Source organism: Pleuronectes platessa, chromosome 6 (genome assembly GCF_947347685.1).
Source record: "Pleuronectes platessa chromosome 6, fPlePla1.1, whole genome shotgun sequence".
NCBI lineage: Eukaryota > Metazoa > Chordata > Actinopteri > Pleuronectiformes > Pleuronectidae > Pleuronectes > Pleuronectes platessa.
Window position 1 is genome coordinate 8,776,263 of NC_070631.1, and position 24,192 is coordinate 8,800,454.

The 24,192-nt window shown below is 44.1% G+C and overlaps 1 protein-coding gene across 9 annotated transcripts in view; it reads right to left on the reverse strand.

Moving 5' to 3' along the window:
- LOC128443066 (membrane-associated guanylate kinase, WW and PDZ domain-containing protein 1) overlaps positions 1–7,565 on the reverse strand; it is an 88,555-nt gene extending 80,990 nt beyond the window's left edge. For all 9 annotated transcript variants that reach the window (XM_053425781.1, XM_053425780.1, XM_053425779.1 and 6 more), the window contains exon 1: positions 6,726–7,565. In XM_053425781.1, the coding sequence (XP_053281756.1) occupies positions 6,726–7,023 (298 nt within the window). In that variant the 5' untranslated portion in view covers positions 7,024–7,565. The remainder of the gene's footprint in view (positions 1–6,725) is intronic.
- Between the last annotated feature and the right edge of the window lie 16,627 nt (positions 7,566–24,192).

The following is a 24,192-nucleotide window of genomic DNA, read 5'->3' on the forward strand; positions in this document are numbered from 1 at the left end:
AGCAGCTATTTGGACCAATTTTTATAACCTCCAAGTATCTGTCTGTGATACAGTTTGGGCACAAAAACTACTAAAAATATGACATATAAACCACTGGAAGGCCTTACTGCTTCCCCAAATATACCCAGTGCTCATAAAGTGATGGTGGGAACCGGAGGAAAAGGAGAAAGCGGACGCTACACAGAAAAGCAAGAGAAATAGCTGCAGGATTCATGTCACAATCCTTTGACAAACCTTTCAGGGAAATTACTAATTTAATCACACTTAAAGAAATCTGACAAACTCCTTACACTTGAGCAATTGTTGGAGACTTTCTGAGACAAGCACATCACAGAGGAGATGATATCTGCAAAGTCCTCACATCCAACTAAAATATGGAGGGGGCTCCTTCTATCTGTCTGTCCACCTGTCCTTCCGATTGTCTTAACAACTTCGAACTTTTTGTGTGTTTTGTTGAAGATCCACGGAAGTAATGTCGACACACACATTAAACAACAGTTGGTTAGAACTGGGATGATGCATCCACATAACCGACATCATTGATCATGACAACAGCCATCACTCATGGTGTTGACAGGGTCATCAGGGTCACCAAAGGAGGTAAACACACTAATGCACCGTCCCAATTCACTCCTTAAGGCCGGCGCATGCTTCTGCAACTGCGTCGGCGGCTTTTCACGCAGCTGTGTCGCAGGACTCTTTGTCATTCATGCTTCCCCATGCTTCCCCAAGCGCTGCGCGTCTCATAAAGCAATTCCCCGCCAGAACACTAGGCGGAGTAATGTTTTTTGTCAAAGACGACCTTAGAGACGCCTTCTTTCTTCTTCGTCGACTGTTTATTTACATAGCCACTGCGGCTCCTCGTAGCCTTTTTCTGGCGTACAAATCCTCCAGTCAGTGACGGGTTATCCAAGTGATCATACTTTCGGATCTCTTCTGCCAACCACTCTTCTATTTGGTCCATATTCGTTGTTTCTGCCGGTATTATGTGGCATGAAACCGGAAATGCGACTCCGGAAAGGATGTAGTTAGCAGACCAATCACATCCCTTGCGGGCTGCGGGAGGCTTGCGGAGCTTTGCCATCTAGTTAGAAAAATTGGGCGACGCACGTAAGCACGTAAGAAGAGATACATAAGCACGTAAGGGGCCCGGAAGGGCTCTTGCGCTTGCGGGCCCGTGAAAACGCAGAAGCATGCACCGGCCTTTAGCCCTACCACTTGGCCTAACCCTTCATTTTCCAGATCCCCTTAAAAACAAATGCTTTCCTTACGGACAAAGTTAATAAACATGGTGAATTTTGCAGGTGTATCACTCGAAAATGTATGTTTAAAATCTTGCAAAATAACCATGAAATGTTTTTTTTAATCCAGCGGAATATCTTATTTTAATCGAGTAGCAAATTAAAGCGTCATTGAATCGCCATTACAAGCCTTTCATGGAGACATTATTCACACGGTGAAAAGAAGCATGTGAACAGTCACAGAGATTTAACGAATAGCATCCATTACTCCTCCAGTCACGTTTAAGTGTCCCCAATAGCAGCATCATCACTACAGCATCTTCACTACATGGTGTTTGTTTTTCTTGCACAAATTTGTGTCCGCCTTAAATGAACAGATTAATGTATCACTCCATTTCCTCTATCTTGTCTACAGGATAAAAGCTCTGTGATTTGCTTTTTGCCTAGCTGCCTCCGCAGCAGTTCGGGGTCGATTATTAGTGACCCTGAAGTTGGTCCACACTGAGTTGGGCTCAGGGAGACTTAACCACAGGACAGATGCTTACTATCCTGAAGGTTTGAATGATTAAACAGATGGTCTCCCAAATCACTATTCCACGCTCTCTCTGAGGAGTGAGCAGGGAGAAAGTAAGAAAAAAGCCAGAGAAATTGGGGTATAAAGGTTTTGCTGTTTCATCGGAGTGATCAGGGTGTACCAGTGAACTCCTGGCCCCTACGTCTCAGGAATGCCAGGCATCCAACAGCCAGAGCATTTGCTCTGGCTGAGTTCAACTGAATGCAAAGATCTAAGACGACCACAGGCCATTTGTCCTGGAGATCAGACAGACCCCCGGCTGAACCCACCCGTGATCAGGGCACCATAAACCTCCAGAGCCTTTGGGTGCTGGCGGGGGTAGTGGTTCACTTCAAAGATTAAAAAACAGGAGAGGCATGAAGAATTTGTAAAACTAATTCACAGCTGTTTCTTGACTCATCAGTGCACACTCACGCCAACCGTTTGCAGGGACATCACTGTTCTCAGGTGCTCAACAAATGTAGCCATGAAAAGAGAATGATGACAAAACCGTTCATCCAGGGATAAATTCAACTGCTCATAAAAGATAAGCACTAAACAGATGCGTCAAAGTCCTTCCTCTCTGTACTTTAACCTCAAATGATGCCAAACATAATTCCCTTCATGATTCACCTGGGCCTCTGCAAACAACGAATCATTGATGTGATGAAATATGAAGTAAACACAGTCTATTGGAAGGTAGAAAATGAGAGTATATTACACAATCACTCTGTATATTTGTCTGTAATGTGCACTTTGTAAGCATGTACTTTGGTTTCAATCAGCCCTAGGTTTTCAAACTGTGAAGACTGTCTATTGGGTAAAACTTTAAAAAACCCGTAGATAAAGCGAACCACCCAGTAATGTGTATTCTCCACCAGACCAATGGGATTTAAACAGAAAAACATACACAGTCATTATATATTTGCTGTATAAATAAAAAGCTCTTGAATCCCTTTCATTCCATCCCAGTTTGAAGTGTTATTTGAAGAGCTTAATAAAAAGCCAAAACCACAGGAGGGTAATGTTTCACCTTCTCTGAGGAATGCTCCGATTTCATTCAGGTGTTCTTTTCTTTCTGCATTCCTCAGTTGGAGAAACACACCTGTGGGCGCTGTAGTACAACGCAGCAGTGACCTCGCTACCTCCGCACACTGATAGGGTTTCCACAACGCTACAGAGGCGATGTGGTCTCCTGTAATAAGACCCACAGCTCTTTCTAGAGGAAAGGAGAGAGGTCCGATCAATCCCGCCAACCTGTCGTCTGGTCCGGGACTGCCTGGATCACTGTCCCGGGCCAGTTGTGCATCGGAGCCCAACAGACTGTGGGGCACAATGAAGGTTTTGTGAGCGACTCAGATTGTCAGAGAATACCCCTCTCCTTTAATTAGAGACAAGGAAAATGTGCTGCCTCAAGCAAGACGCTATATAATGACGGAGCAATGAAGTCAACTCATGTTGCCCTTAATGTCTACGCGAGAGTTGCAGAAGGATTTAAAAGTACAAACCATTCTGCATTAGAGCTCAGATTAATTAGAAAACCGTTTGTGGATATTAAAGAATCTCCCTGTGGTGCCAGCCCGGTCTGATTATGTCAAACAAACGCCTGCTCTGCAAACAAAGCAGCGAGCAGTGTCCCAGGGGTCGAGACTTCGGCTTCACAGGTCAAGCCTTGACAGCCATTAACGGACATACAGTAGACCAGAAACGCCATGATGCTACCCTTGAACTAAACCATGGTTATATAAGGCTGTTAATGATTTCCCCAGAGAAGAGGCAAGGGAAGCTTTGTCTGACATTGTGTCAGTGTATGAGCGAGGGAATGAAAGAAGAGTGAGACAAGTGTCTCTCAAAGAACGTTCAGATTTGGCCAGAGAAGCAAACAACAAAGCCATGCATGATACTCAGAGATCAAAAGAGAATAGGTTTGAATGTGTGGCCCTGTCCCGCTCCCTCTGGCCTGTCTCATGGACAGATGCAGATGCAGCAGACTGTGGACAGTGGGTCAAGCTCATCCGACACGAAGGGAGCATGTCCACAAACAACCCCATCTGCCCATGAGTGGTGTCCCGCTCTCTCACACAATGTCGTCCTCGGTTTACAATAAACAATACATTCATTTTCAGACGCGAGTGGAGCTGAAACAATCGGGTGATCAAGCAATAAATCTTTTCAGTTGATAAGTAAAGATTGTGAAAAATTACACAAAATGCTCAGGTTATAGCTCCTTGAATATTAAGTGGGATTTATTCTTTAAGAGTAAATTGAACAACTTTAGGTTTGGGGCTGTTAGAAGGATAAAAAAAAAGACGTCTGAGGAAATCCCCTTGGATTACAGAGACCAAAATTATCAACAGATTCTTGATAATGACAATAAATGTTACTTGCAGCCCTTGAAAGAATCACTGTCGACATTTAAACAACAGATGGGAGACTATCAGCTGGGCAGCTGATAACCCAAATACAATATTAGTGAACAATTTTTCCAAAAAATCATATGATGATCTTTTTAAAGGGACAATCACCATCCTCAATCCGAATTGGGATCTTTCTTCCAAGTTTATATCCAGGCTGGAACCAGCCTATGGCCTTAATTTGCTCCATTATATAATATTTTATTAAACACACTGGCAGATCAGATCATGCATTTATAGTGTCTATTAAAACCCACATTGTCCATAGCTTCCCAATCCCAATATCCTTACTGACATAGAACGTGACCACGTCATGTCACCTTGTTCCATTGTTTGCTGCTTTATTGTACTTTGTTGATTGTATTTCAACTTTTTTATGTTGTTACTTTTTAAGGTGGTTGAGCAGATTTGCCGTGTTTTCCCTGGAGTTGCCTGACAGTCTTCAGAGTTTACAGATGCTCTGACAAATAACTGACTGTGAAGAGTCCATCTACTACAACACGACAGACGCTGAGTCCTGTGACTCAAGCATTTCACTGCCAGCGACTGCTTAATGTTATTGTTGTGCATTTGATAATAAAAATCTTGAATCTTGAATCTTGAATCTTGGATCTATTTCAGCACCGGCTCCTCATCCACCATCAAATATGTCAAGCATGACAGACACCCTATGAATGAGGCATGTGATGAAATTGAGCCAATCAGCCCAGCCAATCATACTGTTGGCTAGTGACTGTAGGGTGGATCCATGTTGTTATGGTAGACTGGTAGACTGTAAATGTCATAAAATGTCACGGTCTCTATAAACTTGCTTAGTGACAGTGGATGTCTTCAAGATTAACCAGGACATAAAATTAACAATTGCCCGCCCCTAATGTAAGGTGATAGATGACTTTCAATCTTATGCTGAGACAGTAAAGTATTAAACCTAGAGACACAACTAACGATTATTTGAATTTTTTCTTTATAAATATTTAGTCCAAAAAGAGAAAAATACCAATCCCAATTTCCCAGAATACAAGATGCTTCCCATCTCCTGTTTGGACTCCACAACAGCATAAATCCAAGTTTATCAGTTAACAATATTTGGCCCTTATGCTTGAAAAATGTATAAAATAATTAATTCATTATCAATCTAAATAACAATTAAACAAGTAATTGTTGCAGCAGGTATGAGATGTAGTTCTGTACATGTCACAGCAGACTTTCTGTGCTATGGATGAAGCCTCAGAGCTGTATAAGTGGCCTAATCTGTGATCCTGCAGGTCTGACCCACAGTGTCTTTAGCAACGAGGGCAGGAGGACTGTCAGAGCAGCTTCACGTCAAAGCTGCGAAAACTCCAGGCTTCTGTGGAGACAATCTGAGCAGCAGCAGCAGCAGCAGCAGTAGCACTGCTCCGCTGCCCTACTTCACATAAATCACCATTTTGTTGTGTTCTTATAACAGTAGGCCACATGGTGATTATGAAACAACTTCCAGTGGGATTTCTAAACTCTTAATGTGTGCTTGTGTGTATATACTCGTATTTGTCACCTCATTAGGACCATAATCAGGTCCAGTAGTCCTCAAAGGGACCAATAATACCTAAAGTCCCAATGAGGACAAACTTAGTATCAAAGGTCCTGGTTAGGGTTAGGGGTAAGATTTGAGGTGATGTCAGGTTAAGGTTGGGTTAGACGTGAACTGGTCATGGTTAAGGTTCCGTTTCGGCTGTCCAGAATGAACGGAAGCCAATAGTCTTTGGGGTCTAAGGATAGCTGCAAAAACTTTGCACATTTGTGTGTGAGTGTGTGTGTGTGTGTGTGTGTGTGTGTGTGTGTGTGTGTGTGTGTGTGTGTGTGTGTGTGTGTGTATGTGTGTATGTGTGTGTGTGTGTGTGTGTGTGTGTGTGTGTGTGTGGTCCAAGTATTACTCCTCATATTACCAACGTTGACTCGGACATGAATCTGTTCACACAGTCACATTGTGGGGACTTGTCTTCCTTATGGGGACAAAAAGCTACTCCCTGTAAGGCAAATCAATAAATAAAAAAGGTAAAGACAAGTTCGAAGTTTAGGCCAAAATTAGGGTTACGTTTAGGGTTAGGAAAGTAGTAACCATGAGTAAGGTGGAAACAAGTCTTCTGGAAATCTATGGAAGTCATCGTAATGTCCTCTAAAGTCATGGAAGGGAGACAGGACTGTGTATGTGCAGTCCAGGTATTACTAGATGTGGGGACCTAAATATGTTTACAGAGTCACACTAGGGGGACATGTTATTATTGCGACAAAAATCAAGTCTGCACAACATAAATTATTCCATTTTGATGTGATAATACATTTTAAATTGTAGGTTAAGTTTAGGTGCAGGGTTAGGCAAGTACTAACTATGGTTCAGGTTAGATGAAGTATCGAAGAAATCCGTGTAAGTCAATGTAATGTTTACTGAAGTCATTTTTAGGGTGTGTGTGTGTGTGTCTCTCTCTCTCTGTAACACACACATGCTGGTGACTCTCTCTCTCTCCCTGTGTCTCTTACCTTGACGCACAGTCCTGAACCGGACGGGACCTTGGCAGCACTTCATCACAGCTAAAATGTCATACAGGGGTAATCCAGACACCGGCAACCCCTCCACCTCCAGAAGCAGCTCACCCTCGCACAGTTTACCCTCTTGATAATCCAGCGCATCCTCCCGGAGCGGCCCGATGTGAGGGAACTCTCCATTCTCCGCGCCGCCGCGCAGCTCCACGCTCAGCGCCCCGCACGCGTCCCGCACAACCGCGCACTCGCGCACTTTGGTAATCCAGTGGTTCTTCTTCTGAATGACTTTTGACATGGCGACTCAGGTCCAGCCAAACCCGTCAGTTCCGCGGAATGGTGTGGCAGAAGTCGGCCGAGGCATAGCACAGCAGTCCAGGAAACTTCAGGGTGTTTGGGCGCAAGTGTCTCCAACGAACTGGCTCGTCTTCATCCTGCTCCTGAGCCGAGGCATGCTGGCTGCGCCCGGTGAGTCTGGGTGTCCCGAAGCTTCAAATTCCAGATTGTTGTCGCTTCTCCTCTTGTTTCCGCATCTTCAACAACAACACACGCTCTGATTCCTCCCTGTAATCCGCTCAGATTACCCGCTTCTTCTCCCCAATGATCTTCTACTTGTGCGTCATCCTCCCTCCGCATGAAATACCCTCTTTTTGCAACTTTCCGGGAGAAAGAGAAAAGTGTCAGCGTCCACGTATCCGGGAAGCAGGTTGGGCTGAGCGCTCCCGGCCGGCGGCGCCTTTAAGCAGGTAACGCGACAAATTCATCCTCCGCTCCTGCGCTGTGGGTGGATGGAGACACGGCGGTGGAGAGGAGCGCATGCGTTCTACTGCTGCTCCATGAGGGGAAACCCTACTGACCCCCCCAACATGTCCCGGGTCTCAAGGCTCCTCCCCACCCGCCGGCCTGCACGCGTTTCCAACCGGATTACACAGCGATCTCCGTGCGTTTAATCCCCCCCCCCCCCCCCCCCCCCAAGAGCCTCCAGCATGTATCTATTTCCATAAATAATGGACACGAATTCAGAGGGAACTGTGCAGAGTCTCCGGTTTATTGGTCCAAACAGCTGGTGACTCCCCATACGCCTTTACCTTTACAGGAATATTGATCGATGAGAGAAAACACACCTCTTGTAAATTGAAATTTTAATTCTACATTTTATTACATTTTCTACATTTGCTTGGATGCAACAGAAGTTAAAAACACACTGGTCCTCCACTCAGACAAAACGAAACAAAACGAAAACACTTGACTCAAGAAGGCTTTGTTATTATTACCACATACTGTTATTATCATTAGAATCATTTGATGTAGCTTTAATAGTATAGAGACAGGGATGAATTTAATGATTTGTGGCCTGGTAAACTCAGCTATTCCCTTCCTCCCTGTTTTCTACCGTTCTCTGATGATGGGTTTTTGTAGTTGTTAAAGTATACATAACTTAACTCTAGTAAAAGTACCACACTGTAAAAAAAATATGAAGACAGATATAATGTTATTTGTATCATATCTTAGGGTACATTGTACTTTTTATTTTCTGTTTCGGTTTAACCAGGAGTACCATATTGTAAATATTGTTAAGTCAACTTCCATGACTGGTTTTCAAGTGTGTGAGTAGATAAGGCTGCTGAAAATGTAAAACATTGTAGATCATAAAGAAGACAAACCACTTTGACTCAAAGACAAAAGATTATCTGTCAATGTTTAACCGTAACATTATCTACAATATGCAAACATATGGGCCGTCCTCTTCAGTTTGGACAAAGTGGGGACGGACCAGACGAGAACCACGAGGCACTGCAGGGTTTCTGCCTTTTCAGATAAACTACAGTATCTGGCACTTTACCACAGGCTGCAAGGCCAGTGCCCTGGATAGCAGAGCATGAAAGGCAGCTTTCCATCCCATTTCATCTCAGCCCTGAGTGCTTGAAGTGTTCAGTTTGTCTCTTTTTTACCTCTCCTGCTCATCATATGGAAATGATTTGCCTCAAACAGCTGAATAATGGTTGTGTTTTTCTGTTTTTGTTATGCGTTCTGTGTGAATATGGTGAACATGACAAACATGACAGTCTATCATTTACTCTGCTGGTCACATGGTCCATGGCGGTCTCAATGGAGAGGGAACAGCTGCGGGCCAGGGAACTTGACACACATCCAGGGCGCTGATGTGCTCTGACCAGTGAGGTGAACATTGTTTTTAACAGACAGCCCTGAGATCAAAGAGCCATCATAAAACTCCACATAAATCTGAAATGGTCCAGTGGACATGGATGAAAAATAAAGTAAGTGTCTGACTACTCTCATAAACTTCTTTTGTAAAGTTGGACTTGAAAATATCGGCCCACCACTGAACTGACTAATAGTTCTATCTGATTTATCTTTGACCCGTGAAATCTCAGAGCTCTCCAGTGTCCGGCTGGTTAGAGGGAGGGGGTGCGATTGATCTCCCGATCAGCAAATATTGATTGTTTACATATGTTCTTGTTTTATAACAGCATGGCAACATGATGCAAGCAGAAGGTAGTGTAAGGACACTGACAGAGGATAACGATGAAGTGTTCGATAACAAGCTTTTTATTTACAACTTTTCGGACAGCTGTGGTACAGAGGTCAGCAAGAAGGCTCACTGTTCGAATACAGCCCGGGTCTTTTTGTGTGGAGTTTGCATGCCCCGTGTGCACTGGCTTCTCCCACAGTAAAAAAATATGCAGATTGGGATAACGTTCATTGGAGACTCTAAATTGACCATCGATGTAAATGTGAGAGTGAAGGTTGTTTGTCTCTGTTTGTTGGCCCTGTGATACGCTGGCGACCTTTCAGGATGCACCCCTGCCTCACGCCAAATGTTGTTATCTCACTAGCCATTCTAGCTGCTGCAGTTTATACTTAAAACCCTGCTTTTCTAGTCTCGATGACCAGACTGACGGCAATTTCGGTTACGCCAAAGTCATAGAAACTTTACCCTTTGTCGGTGTATTCCATTTCTTGTCTCTTAAACCCATGCACCCAATAATAAAGCTTACTGTCAGAACCTTAAGAAAAATAATCTGCCCGTTTATCCTTAAAATCAGAAAAAAAGATTATAATCATCAAGAATTATAATCATCCGCAGATTGTTTGTCCTTTTGAACGTGTAGACAGACATCATCACTGACTAAACACCATTAAACAACTTGTTTGAGTTTCTTTTACAATAATAGAGAATAAACAGTGACACGTTGTTTTCAGAGTCATTCTATTGAGACTAATGAGAAAAGCCTGACATTGAGTGGTACATAAAGGTGAGCCTGTGGCAACAACTGAATAATGACTGCAAAGGCCTCAACGTTATGTAACCGAGACCGTGTTTGCTTTTATGAGCGACAGTAATTGGTCGCTCAAACCCTGGGAATGCCGTGAGTCCACAATCAATGCACAGTAATTAAATATTAACCAGCAGGTCAAACATTGTATTGATCTGTTGTGGCGGTCAGGCGGTGAAAGATACTGCATCAAAGCTCTTGCTTGTGACATCGAAGACACAATGCTCGGATAACTCAAGGTGTTCCATTGAAACCCATCACACACACACACACACACACACACACACACACACACACATCCACAAAATATTAAAGATTGTTTACATTTTCCTGGTTCTTCTTTATTTCTCCAGTGGCAGTGGCAGTCCTATGGCTTTTGCTCCATAGGAGTATGGCATCCCAAGACAGACTGACTTACCCACTGATGAATTAATAAAATATTTATCCAATCTTAAACTGCCTCTTATCACTGAGCTGCACTGACAAAAAGTTTACACTAGGGACAGTAGAGAGGAGGGTCCCAGCTTTCTAAATCAATTCATCATCATAATTTGGAATAATGTGAAAATGTTCTGAAGAAAAATGCAGGTCATCAATTGGTGCATTCCAGAGGATTTGCTATGCTTTTAATTTTATACAAAATTGAATCTGCAGCTGTGAAAAGTGATCAACATTGGTAGAGTTAATAGTTATATTTAATAACAGTATTCCTGTACAGTACCTGTAACTGTTCAGCTCCTATGTAATTATTATTTTCGTAATTAATGTAGGCTATGACAAAGAAAAAAACAGCTTGTCATGTTTTTTCTCCTCCAGCTCCTAACAGACCTATGTTAATGTTTCTTTTATTGTGTGACCTCTAGTGTATATGAAATGTATACATGGACCAAAAGAGGAAGTCAGGTGATGTAGTATATAATGTGATAAAGTCCATGTTACAATGATGGATGAGTTGATTTTCATTCAGGAGCTCACAGTTATTTCCTGTTCGAAACTGATGGTCAGCGAATTTTCCTTCATCCACGACCGAACCACAAGAACAAGCACATGTTTACCATTGTTGCTACGGCAATAAAGGTCCTCTAAGTAGTTATTTCAACCCAAACCACTGTCTTTTCTGAATTAACTAGTGTTTGTGCCAAAACTAACCAATCTGTGACCTGTCTGTGCATGCCAATGAAGGTCCGGCACACCAGCCGGTTGTGTGTTCCTTCAGGGTCATACCCAACCGAAGGCATACAAGCAATTGTAGAAACGCAGCTATCTCGATACTTGCAAGAGCTGCAGCAGTAACTAGGAGGATATCTGAGGACATTTAGGCTAAAAACACAGTGTAAATGACGCCGCTTCGAGTTAGATTGAAATGTCTGTGCTTACGGACACTTGTATGGCACCACAGGACCAGTATGGAGTCATTTTCTGAATTTTTCCTGTATTATTACGTTTAAAGAAGTGGTCGCCATTTTCTTCAATTGGATTGGATTTGGCTGCAACGCTTGTTTACCGATGAAAGTCCAAAAGTGTTTTGTGGTTTCAAACACTTCATCCCTCCATTGGCATAGTGTTGACTAGATAATGAGTGATCTTTCAGTTTTGGGTGAACCATCCCTAAGTAATTGATAATGTGAAGTCAGGTCAGTCTGCAGTGTGTAGACTAGGGGGGCCTCTCCTGGAACCGTCACCTTATCGTGGTGGAGAGGTTTGCGTGTCCCTATGAACCTGAGGGCTGTGTTGTCTGGAGCCTTGTGCTCCTGGTAGGGTCTCTCATGGCAGAGTGGTCTCAGGTGAGGGGCCAGACTAAGAATGGTTAAAAAAAAAAAACCTCAATGAATAACAGAAAAATAGGAGATGTGACCCGGCCCGGAGGAAGCCCGGGAACCCCGTCTGGAGCTAGGCCCAGACGGAGGGCTCGATGGCGAGCGCCTGGTGGCCGGGTTTGCCACGGAGCCCGGTCGGGCATAGCCCGAACAAACTACGTGGCACCCCCCCTCTCTTCATCCCATGGGCCCACCACCTGTGGGAAGACCCGTTGGGGTCGGGTGCGCAGCCACATGGGTGGCAGCGAAGGTCAGGGGTCTCGACGGACCAGACCCGGGCGGCAGAAGCTGGCTCTGGGGACGTGGAACGTCACCTCGCTGTGGGGAAAGGAACCGGAGCTTGTGAGGGAGGTGGAGCGCTATCAGTTAGATCTGGTGGGGCTTACCTCCACGCACAGTCTCAGCTCTGGTACCGTACTCCTGGATAAGGGTTGGACTCTATTCTTCTCCGGAGTTGCCGAGGGCGTGAGGCGCCGGGCGGGTGTGGGGATACTCATAAATCCCCGGCTGAGCGCCGCGGTGTTGGAGTTTACCCCGGTAGACGAGAGGGTCGCCTCCCTGCGCCTAAGGGTTGTAGGGGGGAAAACTCTGACTGTTGTTTGTGCGTATGCACCAAACAGCAGCTCAGAGTACTCGGCCTTCTTGGAGACCCTGAATGGAGTCCTGTATGGGGCTCCAGTAGGGGACTCCGTAGTTCTGCTGGGTGACTTCAACGCCCACGTGGGCAACGATGGAGACACCTGGAGAGGCGTGGTGGGGAGGAACGGCCTGCCTGATCTAAACCCGAGCGGTCGTTTGTTATTGGACTTCTGTGCTAGTCATGGATTATCCATAACAAACACCATGTTCGAACATAAGGGTGCTCATAAGTGTACCTGGTACCAGAGTACCCTAGGCCGAAGATCAATGATCGATTTTGTGATTGTGTCATCTGATCTGAGGCCGCATGTTTTGGACACTCGGGTAAAGAGAGGGGCGGAACTGTCAACCGACCACCATCTGGTTGTGAGTTGGATCAGGGAATGGGGGAAATTTCCGGATAGACCTGGTAAGCCCAAACGAGTAGTGCGGGTGAACTGGGAACGTCTGGAGGAGGCCCCCGTCCTAGGTATCTTCAACTCACACCTCCGGCGGAGTTTTTCTGGCATTCCTGTGGAGGTTGGGGGCATTGAGCCAGAGTGGGCGGTGTTCAAAGCCTCCATTGCTGAAGCTGCGGTGGCTAGCTGTGGCCTCAGGGTCTTAGGCTCCTCAAGGGGCGGTAACCCTCGGACACCGTGGTGGACACCGGTGGTCAGGGAAGCCGTCCGATTGAAGAAGGAGGCCTTCCGGGATATGATATCCTGGAGGACTCCGGACTCGGTTGCAGGGTACCGACAGGCCCGAAGGGCTGCAGCTGCTGCCGTGTCGGAGGCTAAGCAGCGGGTGTGGGAGAAGTTCGGAGAGGCCATGGAGAAGGACTTTCGGTCGGCACCAAAGTGTTTCTGGAAGACTATCCGGCACCTCAGGAGGGGGAAACGGGGAACCATCCAAGCTGTGTATAGTAAGGATGGGACTCTGTTGACCTCAACTGAGGAGGTCGTCGGACGTTGGAAGGAACACTTTGAGGAACTCCTGAATCCGAATAACACGCCCTCTATGTTGGAGGCAGAGCTCGAGGTTGATGGTGTTTCGTCGCCAATTTCCCTGGTGGAGGTCACTGAGGTAGTCAAACATCTCCGCAGTGGCAAAGCCCCAGGGATTGATGAGATCCAGCCAGAAATGCTAAAGGCTCTGGGTGTTGAGGGGCTGTCATGGTTGACACGCCTATTCAACATCGCGTGGGAGTCGGGTACAGTGCCAAAGGAGTGGCAAACCGGGGTGGTGGTTCCCCTGTTCAAAAAGGGGGACCAGAGAGTGTGTACCAATTATCGGGGTATCACACTTCTCAGCCTCCCTGGTAAAGTCTACTCCAAGGTACTGGAAAGGAGGGTTCGGCCGATCGTCGAACCTCAGATTGAAGAGGAACAATGCGGTTTTCGCCCCGGACGTGGAACTACGGACCAGCTCTTCACTCTCGCAAGGATCCTGGAGGGGGCCTGGGAGTATGCCCATCCGGTCCACTTGTGTTTTGTGGATCTGGAGAAGGCGTATGACCGGGTCCCCCGGAAGAAACTGTGGGAGGTGCTGCGGGAGTATGGGGTAAGGGGGTCTCTCCTCAGGGCCATCCAATCGCTGTACTCCCAAAGCGAGAGCTGTGTTCGGGTCCTCGGCAGCCAGTCAGTTTCGTTCTCAGTGGGTGCTGGTCTCTGCCAGGGCTGCGCCTTGTCACCAATCCTGTTTGTGATATACATGGACAGGATATCGAGGCGTAGTCGTGGTGGGGAGGGGTTGCAGTTCGGTGGTCTGAGGATCTCGTCACTGCTTTTTGCAGATGACGTGGTCCTCATTGGATCATCGGCTTGTGACCTTCAGCACTCACTGGATCGGCTGGCGGCCGAGTGTGAAGCAGCTGGGATGAGGATCAGCACCGCTAAATCTGAGGCCATGACTCTTAGCAGGAAACCGATGGATTGCTTACTCCGGGTAGGAAATGAGTCCTTAGCCCAAGTGAAGGAGTTCAAGTACCTCGGGGTCTTGTTCGCGAGTGAGGGTACTATGGTGCGTGAGATTGGCCGGAGAATCGGAGCAGCGGGGGCGGTATTGCGTTCGCTTTACCGCACCGTTGTAACGAAAAGAGAGCTGAGCCGCAAGGCAAAGATCTCGATCTACCGGTCGATCTTCGTTCCTATCCTCACCTATGGTCATGAGGGCTGGGTGATGACCGAAAGGACGAGATCGCGGGTACAAGCGGCCGAGATGAGTTTTCTCAGAAGGGTGGCTGGCGTCTCCCTTAGGGATAGGGTGAGAAGCTCAGTCATCCGTGAGGAACTCGGATTAGAGCCGCTGCTTCTTTACTTAGAAAGGAGTCAGCTGAGGTGGTTCGGGCATCTGGTAAGGATGCCCACTGGGCGCCTCTCTTGGGAGGTGTTTCAGGCACGTCCAGTGGGGAGGAGACCTCGGGGAAGACCCAGGACTAGGTGGAGAGATTATATCTCAACACTGGCCTGGGAACGCCTCGGGATCCCCCCGTCAGAGCTGGTCAATGTGGCCCGGGAAAGGGAAGTCTGGGGCCCCCTGCTTGAGCTGCTCCCCCCACGACCCGACCCCGGATAAGCGGATGACGATGAGTGATGATGATGAGTGACATGTGAGGGAGATTTGTGCCACACAATAAAACAGCAGAGTTTGGTTCTTTATAAGTAGTTTATGCTGTTATAGATGAAATGTCTTGCATCAAGTGTATTGAGCAACAACTGTGAGAAAGTTCAGAAATAATTTCAAGCTGGGGTAATATTGACACAAAAATGGATTCTGTGCAATCCAGAGAAATACCTGAGGGGCATCGTGTTTGTGTGGAGTGGAATCATGAGAGAAGCTCGTGTACACGGGCGGTTTGTCCAATAATGCAGACGTTACCATCTGAATCCCGACATGTCTCAGAGGATACAAGGTTCAAATCCGCAGTGAGCTGCAGCTACATTACAACGAGTGCATGTATTTATATTGTGCTTACACAAACAACATTTGCTCATGTGAAATTTTAATGTAGTAGGAACACTCGATGGAAAAAACAGAAATGCAATAAAAAAAAAAGAAAAGAAAGTGCTCCTCCAGAAGTCTAAATTGGTAATCATGATGTTCTGTCAAATTGTCTGCCTGTTAAAGAAGACCAAGGAGAGTGTGGGGGTGGGGACCAAAGAGATGAAGATACAGAGCTGAAGGCAGATATGGGAACGCAGGCTGACTCAAACAGAGCCTCAGAACAACTAGAGAATGACAGAAAATGTCACGTCACAACAGAGGACTGCTCATTAAAAATTAGGGCGTGAGTGAGGCTGTAGCATACAGGGAGTGAGAGTGGAGATGGGACAGACACATCATGACAAAGCGACGGGAGTTTTCATGGATGTGGATGCTGTTATATCCTGCCCCCCCCCCCCCCCCCCCCTTACATAAGACACACGCTTGGCTGCGGGCACAGAAAACACGGCCTGTCCCCATGCATTGAGCCTTCCCCTTCACTGGTTTTTAACCATGCAGCACACAACGGGAGCAGACACTGAGCAATATTGAATTATTCAGGCACAGAGAACATTGCAGCAATAGAGCGAACATGGGCTGTGTGGACTTTTAGTCGGGAAAAGCACATCAGTGAGAATTCAAAAAGGCAAAGTTACTTATTCCTGCAAATTCCCAGCGTGTATTTCTGTGCGTCATTAAAATGTTCATAACACATGCATGTGCAGCAGTGAATGGTTGCTCAAGTAGGAAATTGTGCTTTACTAAGTCAAAGTCTTATACTAACTATGGATTACATGACGTCTTAAAAAATTCACTGTCGATTTTGCATGTGGAGAAAATAGGTGGGACCCTGGAGAAACAGGGAGAAACAGGTCTCGGGTCTCTTGCAGGAACTGCGGACGCTTTCACTTGATAAAATGGGCGGCAAAATGAATTGCAAGACCTTCTGAAACATTCATGTGCTGCTTATGCATCCACGGCGCCCGAGGTGTCGGCCTACCATCACTTCCCACTGAGTGTGTCAGGTGGGAAACAACCACTAGAACTTTAATTAAAGCTGCTAATAGTGATGATCGAACCCGCACACCACCATATGCATTGTGGCATGCAACAGCATAGGAGGAGCACATGAACATCTTTTGAGTCCAGTAGGTGGCGCTATGACTAAATATTTTATGTAAATGTCTTCAGGGTGGGACAATAACCAAATGTGAAGTTTTGGGTCAGATCTGACCTCAAACAAATACAACTTCCCCTTTCCAAGCATGGTTAGCCCATAAATCGATTGAGTGGGGAGAAAAAAAAAATGTTTTTTAAATTTTACAAGAAAAATGACTTGGTTTATCATGCTGAGGACAAGCCTGTATCTGAAACAATTAATACACCAGTGGTGTGTTTCTTTTGCATCATGGATAATATGATAAATTGATTATATTGCTCAACCGTGTACAACTTGACCTAAGTGCATCATTATAACTACTTTTTTGTGTCGTTATAGACAAAATGTAATTTTATCCAATTTAACTTTTTAACTTAAGTGAGATTTTGAAAACAGACCATGTCAGGCCCTTGAAAAATAAAAAAGGACCTTTTGTAATTTGTGTCAAAACATTTTTTAGCATGTGGTGTTGCGTACTTCTACTTTTATGTGTGAGCACTTTTTTCCACCACTGGTGTCCACACAAACACATTCCCTGCTGCCACGCCAACACACAAGAGCAGATCTTGCCCCTGATGTATTTTATTAGCAGCCACGAGATTCACATCACTACCAGACCTCATGCTTGGCTTAAATATAGTTCCCCCAATGAGATAACAAAACTGTCTCCCACCTCTACTTGTTATCACTGCAGAGTTTCAAACAGGGGAAAGACAATCCAGCAAAGCCAAGGAAATGGACATAGATTTTGATCTTAAATGATCAGCTACGTCTTTTGGACTGAGTGAACAGACTCAGTCCAAAAGACTTTGGATTTCCTCACACTTTCCTCACACATGATGTTTGTGTTGAACAGCTTATAACGGAACAACTGCCTTCAATAAAATCCAGGATCCAACTTGTCAACTATTATTGTTTATGTCAGACAGCCATAAAGTAAAAGTAGTAGTGTTACAAACAAACAAAACTCTATGTGATTAGAAATGCATATAGGAAAATAATCTCTTGTTGACGGTGCAGAGAAATTTTGCAGCCAGGCGACTGTGGGTGCAAGGCAGTCAGACTGGCCATCGGGTAAACTGTGACAAATCTCAGCGGACACCATGTCAAATAAGAAAACCCCTCAAGTCTTTCTGGCAAAAAGATTTAAATTTCTCTCTGTAAGTTTCTCCAATTTTATTATAATGAACATTTCCTATGCAGATTTAAGCTGTTATAATCAGCATAAGCACTCCATCTGCGCTCCAGCTAGGAACAAAACCAGTATGGAGGTAAAAACAGGCTACTTGGGACAAATTATGTGATTTTTATTTCTAAAAACATTCATTCATTTAGGAGAGGGAGAAAGAGAATCTGAAAAATACCAATAAAAAGCTGAATTGCATCAACAGAAGTCCGAGAAGAGAAAAAAATTATAATAATAATCAGCAAACCTGGTTGAAAGCAAAGTTACAGTCTTTGAGCTAAAAGTAGACCAAACATTTTATAGGATGAAAAGCTCTCAAAAGATGTGAGGAGCAGAACTGATATGAATCATTTCTTTTCAACTGATCTTGAGGGTTTGCTCTCAGCTAATGTGAGAGTCTTCTTCATAATGCTGTAATCATGTCTGTATTCATACAAGAGCTTACACAACATACAGAACTTATTCCACCTTTATATTGTCCCCCATAACAAACAATGTTTGTTATTGACGAGGAAATATTCAAATTAGCTTTGTTGAGTTGGATAAGGTAAAATGAATTGTGTATAATGTATTTATTTATCTGTCTGTTTATTTATAGGCTACATGTTAGACCGACTCAGAATTATCTTTTTATTTATCTTTATCATTTTCCAATCTCTTTTAATTGTATCTTTATCGCTTCATCTTTCTTTCTCCACCAGCCATCCTGGTCCATCACAAATTAACACTTGAACAAACAAGCCATCTAAAATATCAGAAACCATCTTTGAGAAAAATGTATATGACTTGCTTTTTTACTTTTTAGATTTGGTCTATTTCCAATCCATTAACATGGAGGAGGGCTCATTTATGACCTATACAGCATCCAGACACCAGGTGGCAGGCTTTGGCATCACTGTTTATTTATTTATATTTTCCCCTGACTTAGGATCTAAATCTAACAAAGTTATGTTTGTATTTCATTCATCCAGCAGTTATTTTTTTGAATGTTATGAACAAAAAAATCCTCACAGAGATGCTGTTGTTGCTTCAGGCCTTTCAGAACATGCTTGGTTGAGGCTTTGGGAAAGACAATGGGTAATGCAATACAGAGCACAAGTGCTTATTAAAAAACAAAGCAAACAAAGAATAACACGACAAAAGAGATCACAACAATACAAGTTGAAGTATAAATCTCCATTGTTTTCCTTCAGAGATCAATCAGCCAATAATTGTGTTCACCACAAAGAGGATGTTTGGTGGGTGTGTGTTATCCAGGAAGTCACAAAACTCGGCAATTAGAGGAGGATGCATTTTTTTAATGAGGATATCCTGTGCGCACAATCCTGTCATGTGATCGAGGTTGACACAACAAGTTTGAGGACTCTTTAAATGGAGTCGAGATTTCTGATTTGAAAGAATAAGATTAGAAAACGGAAAGAAACCGAAGCTTCCTGCAAACTGTGTCCAATTTGTTCCTTAAATTTCAACTGGGAATGTTATCTTCAGACTCACACACACCTCTCAATAACAATCCATGGTATGGAAGGAGTTAAAATACCCCCACCCGCTTGAATCAAACCCATCAGAGCTAGTTAATAGTAGATGACCCACACGTTCATTAACGAGTGACTGCGAGGCTTTCGCTGTTAAATATGCATGGGTCCAGGTGATGGATTGGCACACGTTACTGTGTGGCAGACGCTGAGCAGAAAAACAAGTGCAGTGGCCATGGTTTCTCGTGTGTTCGCCAGATGTTTTTTGTCTGAAAACAGGGAACTCCCTGAGAATCAAAGTGCATCTTCACAGGACTCTAACCACAGACTTTCACATTGTTATCTCTCCCAGATAAGACACAGGCCGCAGATACACTCACCATGAAACGGAACTGGAAAACATATGGCTGAGTCAGGTTTTTGACACATTCACAAGTTGACCTTAATTCGTTGCACATAGAGTGTTCACGTGTTTTCTTTCGATTTGTTCTGACCTCCTGACCCAACCTGAGCAAGCCCCCCCCTTCAGGCCGGTCCCCGCAGTGAAGTCCAGGGCTGAATTACACCACACAAATTTGTACCTCCACACTTCCTTGATTTGTTCTTACTGTGCCCAATTACCTGTTTGAAAATATGTCAGTATTAAACAGGCCCTTTTGACAGAAGACATTTGAACACACAACAGAAAAGTCTTAGTCTCAGGATCCTGGTCATGTGCATAAAGGTTCAGTTTAATGTTATTACCCTGAGCTTTAATATAGCAACAGAAAGGTTCTGCAGTGCAAAACACCTATTTATTCATTAAATCTTGAGTCTTAATGTACTTTTTTTTTTATTGATCTAATTCTAATTATGGGCTTAATGCTGACAGTAAAATGACTCAGGAAAACCTTTTATGCTTCTACATATTTGATTTCACATTCTATCCCTGAGCAGTGAATTAGGTCCACTTTACTAATAGTGAGTTTGCTCTCATTACAGCCTCAATTCCTCGTGGCATGAATCCCAAGAGGTGTTGGAGCCTGGTGCATTTTAACATGAATACATATATGTCAGTTTTACATTTATGCTGTGATACTCCTATTGTAACCATTCTTACAGAAAAGCATAGGCAACAGTTTTTTATTGAACATTTAATGGACACTTATGATACTGGAAATGTGCATAAGATGGTCTGTTACTTTTAATATCTCCCAGGCTTAATATTTCAACTAAGCAGGATTTATTTCTGTGCCACTTTCTATTCTGACTCTTCAGATAGATATGACGTCCTCTCTCTTTCTCTCTCTCTCTCTCTCTCTCTCTCTCTCTCTCTCTCTCTCTCTCTCACACACACACAGACTCTCATACAGACACTCACACAGACTGACCGACCGACCGACACACAAACACACACGTTTGTAATTCTATCTTAGTGAGGACACTCATTGGCATAATGCATCACCTGGCCCCTTACCCTAATTTTAACCATCCAAACTAAATGCCGAATGCTAACTCTTACCCCTACCCCAACCCTAATCTAAAATTAATCCTAATCCTAACCCTAAAACCAAGTCTTAACCCCAGCCCATTGAAAAGGTGAGGATATGCCCTCACTTTCCTAAAATGTCCTCACTTTGTAAGCGCTGTGCTTTGAACGGTCCTCACAAAGTGATGAGTACAGGAAACAAAAAAACACACACACACATTGTGTTTTTTAGTCCAATGCTGCAACCTGCTGGCCATAAGTTATACAGCATGTTTACTCCCCAACAGGGAACCAGAGGCGAAACAAAGAGGAAAATAAGGAAAAGGGAAAAACTAAATAAATGATAATAATAAAACCAAACATTCCTATTGAAACAATTACAATACTGTTTAAATCAAACATATTTCACTGCCTTGTTTGGTCTCAAATTCCTGGTTTTACCTCTTGAGAAGACTGTCCCACGTTTTTGCATACATATTGCCTGCAGATGGAATCACAGTCCCGTGCTTCCTAATTGGAAGCTCATTGGCTTCACATTCTTAAACATGACTGAGCATAAAATTAGTGAAAACAAATAACTGTTCTCTGCTTTTCAAGCATTTCATTGTAAGAAGCAACTGTCTGGAGAATGAAAGTAAGCGAACAGAAAGCCAAACATTTCAGGCTCATCTCAGGTCAGGTTTTAAAGAGTTGAGTTGAGTTTTTGGAGTCACACTTGATTGTTTGCCTGAGTGATGACTTCCCTTGTCTCTCATTTCCTGCAAACATCCACTGCTCTGCCAGATATCTTTCTTATCATGATAGATAGCTGACAAGATCCTCTTACTTGAATTCTGCCTCTGATATGTGTCTGTCAGCAGAACATCTGTTACATCTTTTACAACAACCTCATCGTTCATAAATACATGTTTCTTGGCTGTAATTTGTTTTCTGCTTAAGAAAGTTTCATAGTGGCCGATGACCATTAACTTGACGAGTGGGCCTTCAAGGCAATATGAATGACACTGAAAAACATTAAAGTTCAAACAAATCATCTTCCAGGGGACCGTTTAACATTTCCCAGGCCAGCCATTGGAATGGACAAGCAGAAGAGGTGGGAGGCCAGTCAGGAGTGACGCATGTGTCTCACAAGACAGTGTGGGAAAGAGACTTGTGGGTATCCATTAAGCCAAGCAGGTCAAGGGTCAGATGTCTGTGAGATTGTCCCTTAAAGGTCTTGTCAAAAGAGAAGAGCTAATTGAAGAACAGATAAGACAGGTATAAACGCCTCATAATCATCAGATTGCAAAATGACTCATCATGAATCAAATAACTGTGTAATGGGAGTCGCGCTTACTGATTAATCCTCATATGAAAATGTATTTCTAAGGGCTGTTGAGCAACCTTCAGGCAGCTCACTGTTTGATTTGCTTGTCTCGTCTCATTTCCAGCAGCAGCAGGACGCTGCTTTGAGTGAAAACACACTAACCTGTCCACAACCTGCAGAACCAGTTAGAAAAATGATTTAATAGTGGCACCAATGAGAGCGCATACCCCCACTAAGGTCATACTGCCCCTATATGAAACCACGTGTAAATTCCCTGGAATCCGTATTTTTATTTATTTTTTATGTCTCCTAAACCTGCCAGATTTTTTTTCATCAAGATCTGAAAAATCTATTAAAATATTTTTAAAAGCCGAATCTCGGTGTTAAAGAAATAAAAATTCCTTGGTACATATCCGTGTCAAAGATTGATGTATTTTTCCTTAGCCCATGACCCATCCTTCTACTAAGTTTAATAGAGATCCGTTCTGCTGTTCTTTTGTAATCTTGATCAAACAGACGGGGGTGTCCTTCTGCTGTTTGGAGACGTGCTCGAGTGGATAGTTTGTTGACAACAGCTAGAGCTTGTGACTTTAAGAGGATTAGAGGAACCAGAACAATAACATTGTTGTTTAATGAGCTGTAACTTGCTTTTACGGTTCATCACTATGAGCGATGCCTTTTCATATAATCAAACTGTCATTTGATACACTCTTTAAATACTGATTAACTCCACATTAAAGGAAAGTGTAGTTAAAAAACAATTAGAAGAAGCTAGTCAATGTGAAAAGTTCCACACAATAAAAAAAACATAACTACCACATCTAAATCATAAAGACCTTAAATTACCTGTCTTACTTGCTGCAACACAGTATTGTTGTAAGTCATCACTGCCTTTATAAGCTGTGTGGAACCACGCTATTATTTTTTTGGAACCCCTGCCCACAGGGGGTATCTCAGTGTTTGACCTCTGACCTCTGCCATGGTTGTCTGAGGTTGTGCCTGATGTAGACCCCCACATATTTCCTGGCTCGACTGGGTGGTCGGTACAGTTATGACGCAATTAAGTACGATCCCAGTCTGACAGGTCAGATACTGGGGCAATACTCCCTGCAGTTTGAAAAGCGGTGAGAACTAACCGAGGACGATTGGATGTTCGGCCTCGTCGATTCGGAGCGTTGCAGCGAGAGATAGAATGTGGAAATACAAACGGCCAATCTCCTGTGTCCAGGGCCCCCGTCTCCCTCCAAAGATCTCCAAGACCTTGAACTGAGCCTACAGATGTGTATTTTTCTTCCCTCTATGCCTGTTTATATGAAAATGAATCCTAAAGTGATGCAGGAGCTGCTGTGAATTTCACATGAGGAGTCTTCAGACAAAGTAGAGTAAACAGAGAGTTGTAAAAACCTGTATGTTCTACAGGAAAAGTAAAGGGACGCTCACAGGGTGCACATACCTCGCAGAGAGACCTAAAACAAACATTTTCTGATCCTTGTTTTTATCCGCATCTGCTGCAAAATTTTATGGGTTCCTTCTTGGGTCACACCCCACATCTTCCTGGAAAGATGGAAAGCGATTCAGTAGACAGACAGACAGACAGACAGACAGACAGACAGACAGAGAGACAGACAGACAGAAAAAAAGGAAGGAGGCAAGTAAGGCAAACAGACAGACAGCAATGAAAACATAACCTCCTTGATGGGAAGGTAATTATTGACTGTGGGAAAAAGAGATAAGAAACGATAAACTGAATGTTATCAACAGTAAAATCGGTAAAAAATCGGTAACAACCGTCAACATTTGAAAATGTTTTTCATTTTATGTATAAAAAGAAATGAAGTCTTAAAGTACATGTTTGTGAGGCAGGACCCGCACCAGCAGCCGGGCTCTGAAATGACGTGTAACTGAGTTCAGTAAACATCCAGCTAATCTTCCCAGACAGCTCAGAGCATCTTTCATTCCCCAGCTCCAAAGGTTCTCACAGCACCGTGGACAAGGTGTCCCGCCTACCAACGTCAGCAATCTCAGGAGCCCTGCACCCCTGCTTTCTGTCACCTCGGTGTTCCAGGGGTCAAAGTTCAGACCTCTCACTGGGCTCTGTTTATCACAGTAGGGGTTGTGTGACCAAGGCAGAGGGTTAGAGGGGTGGGTGGGTGGCGG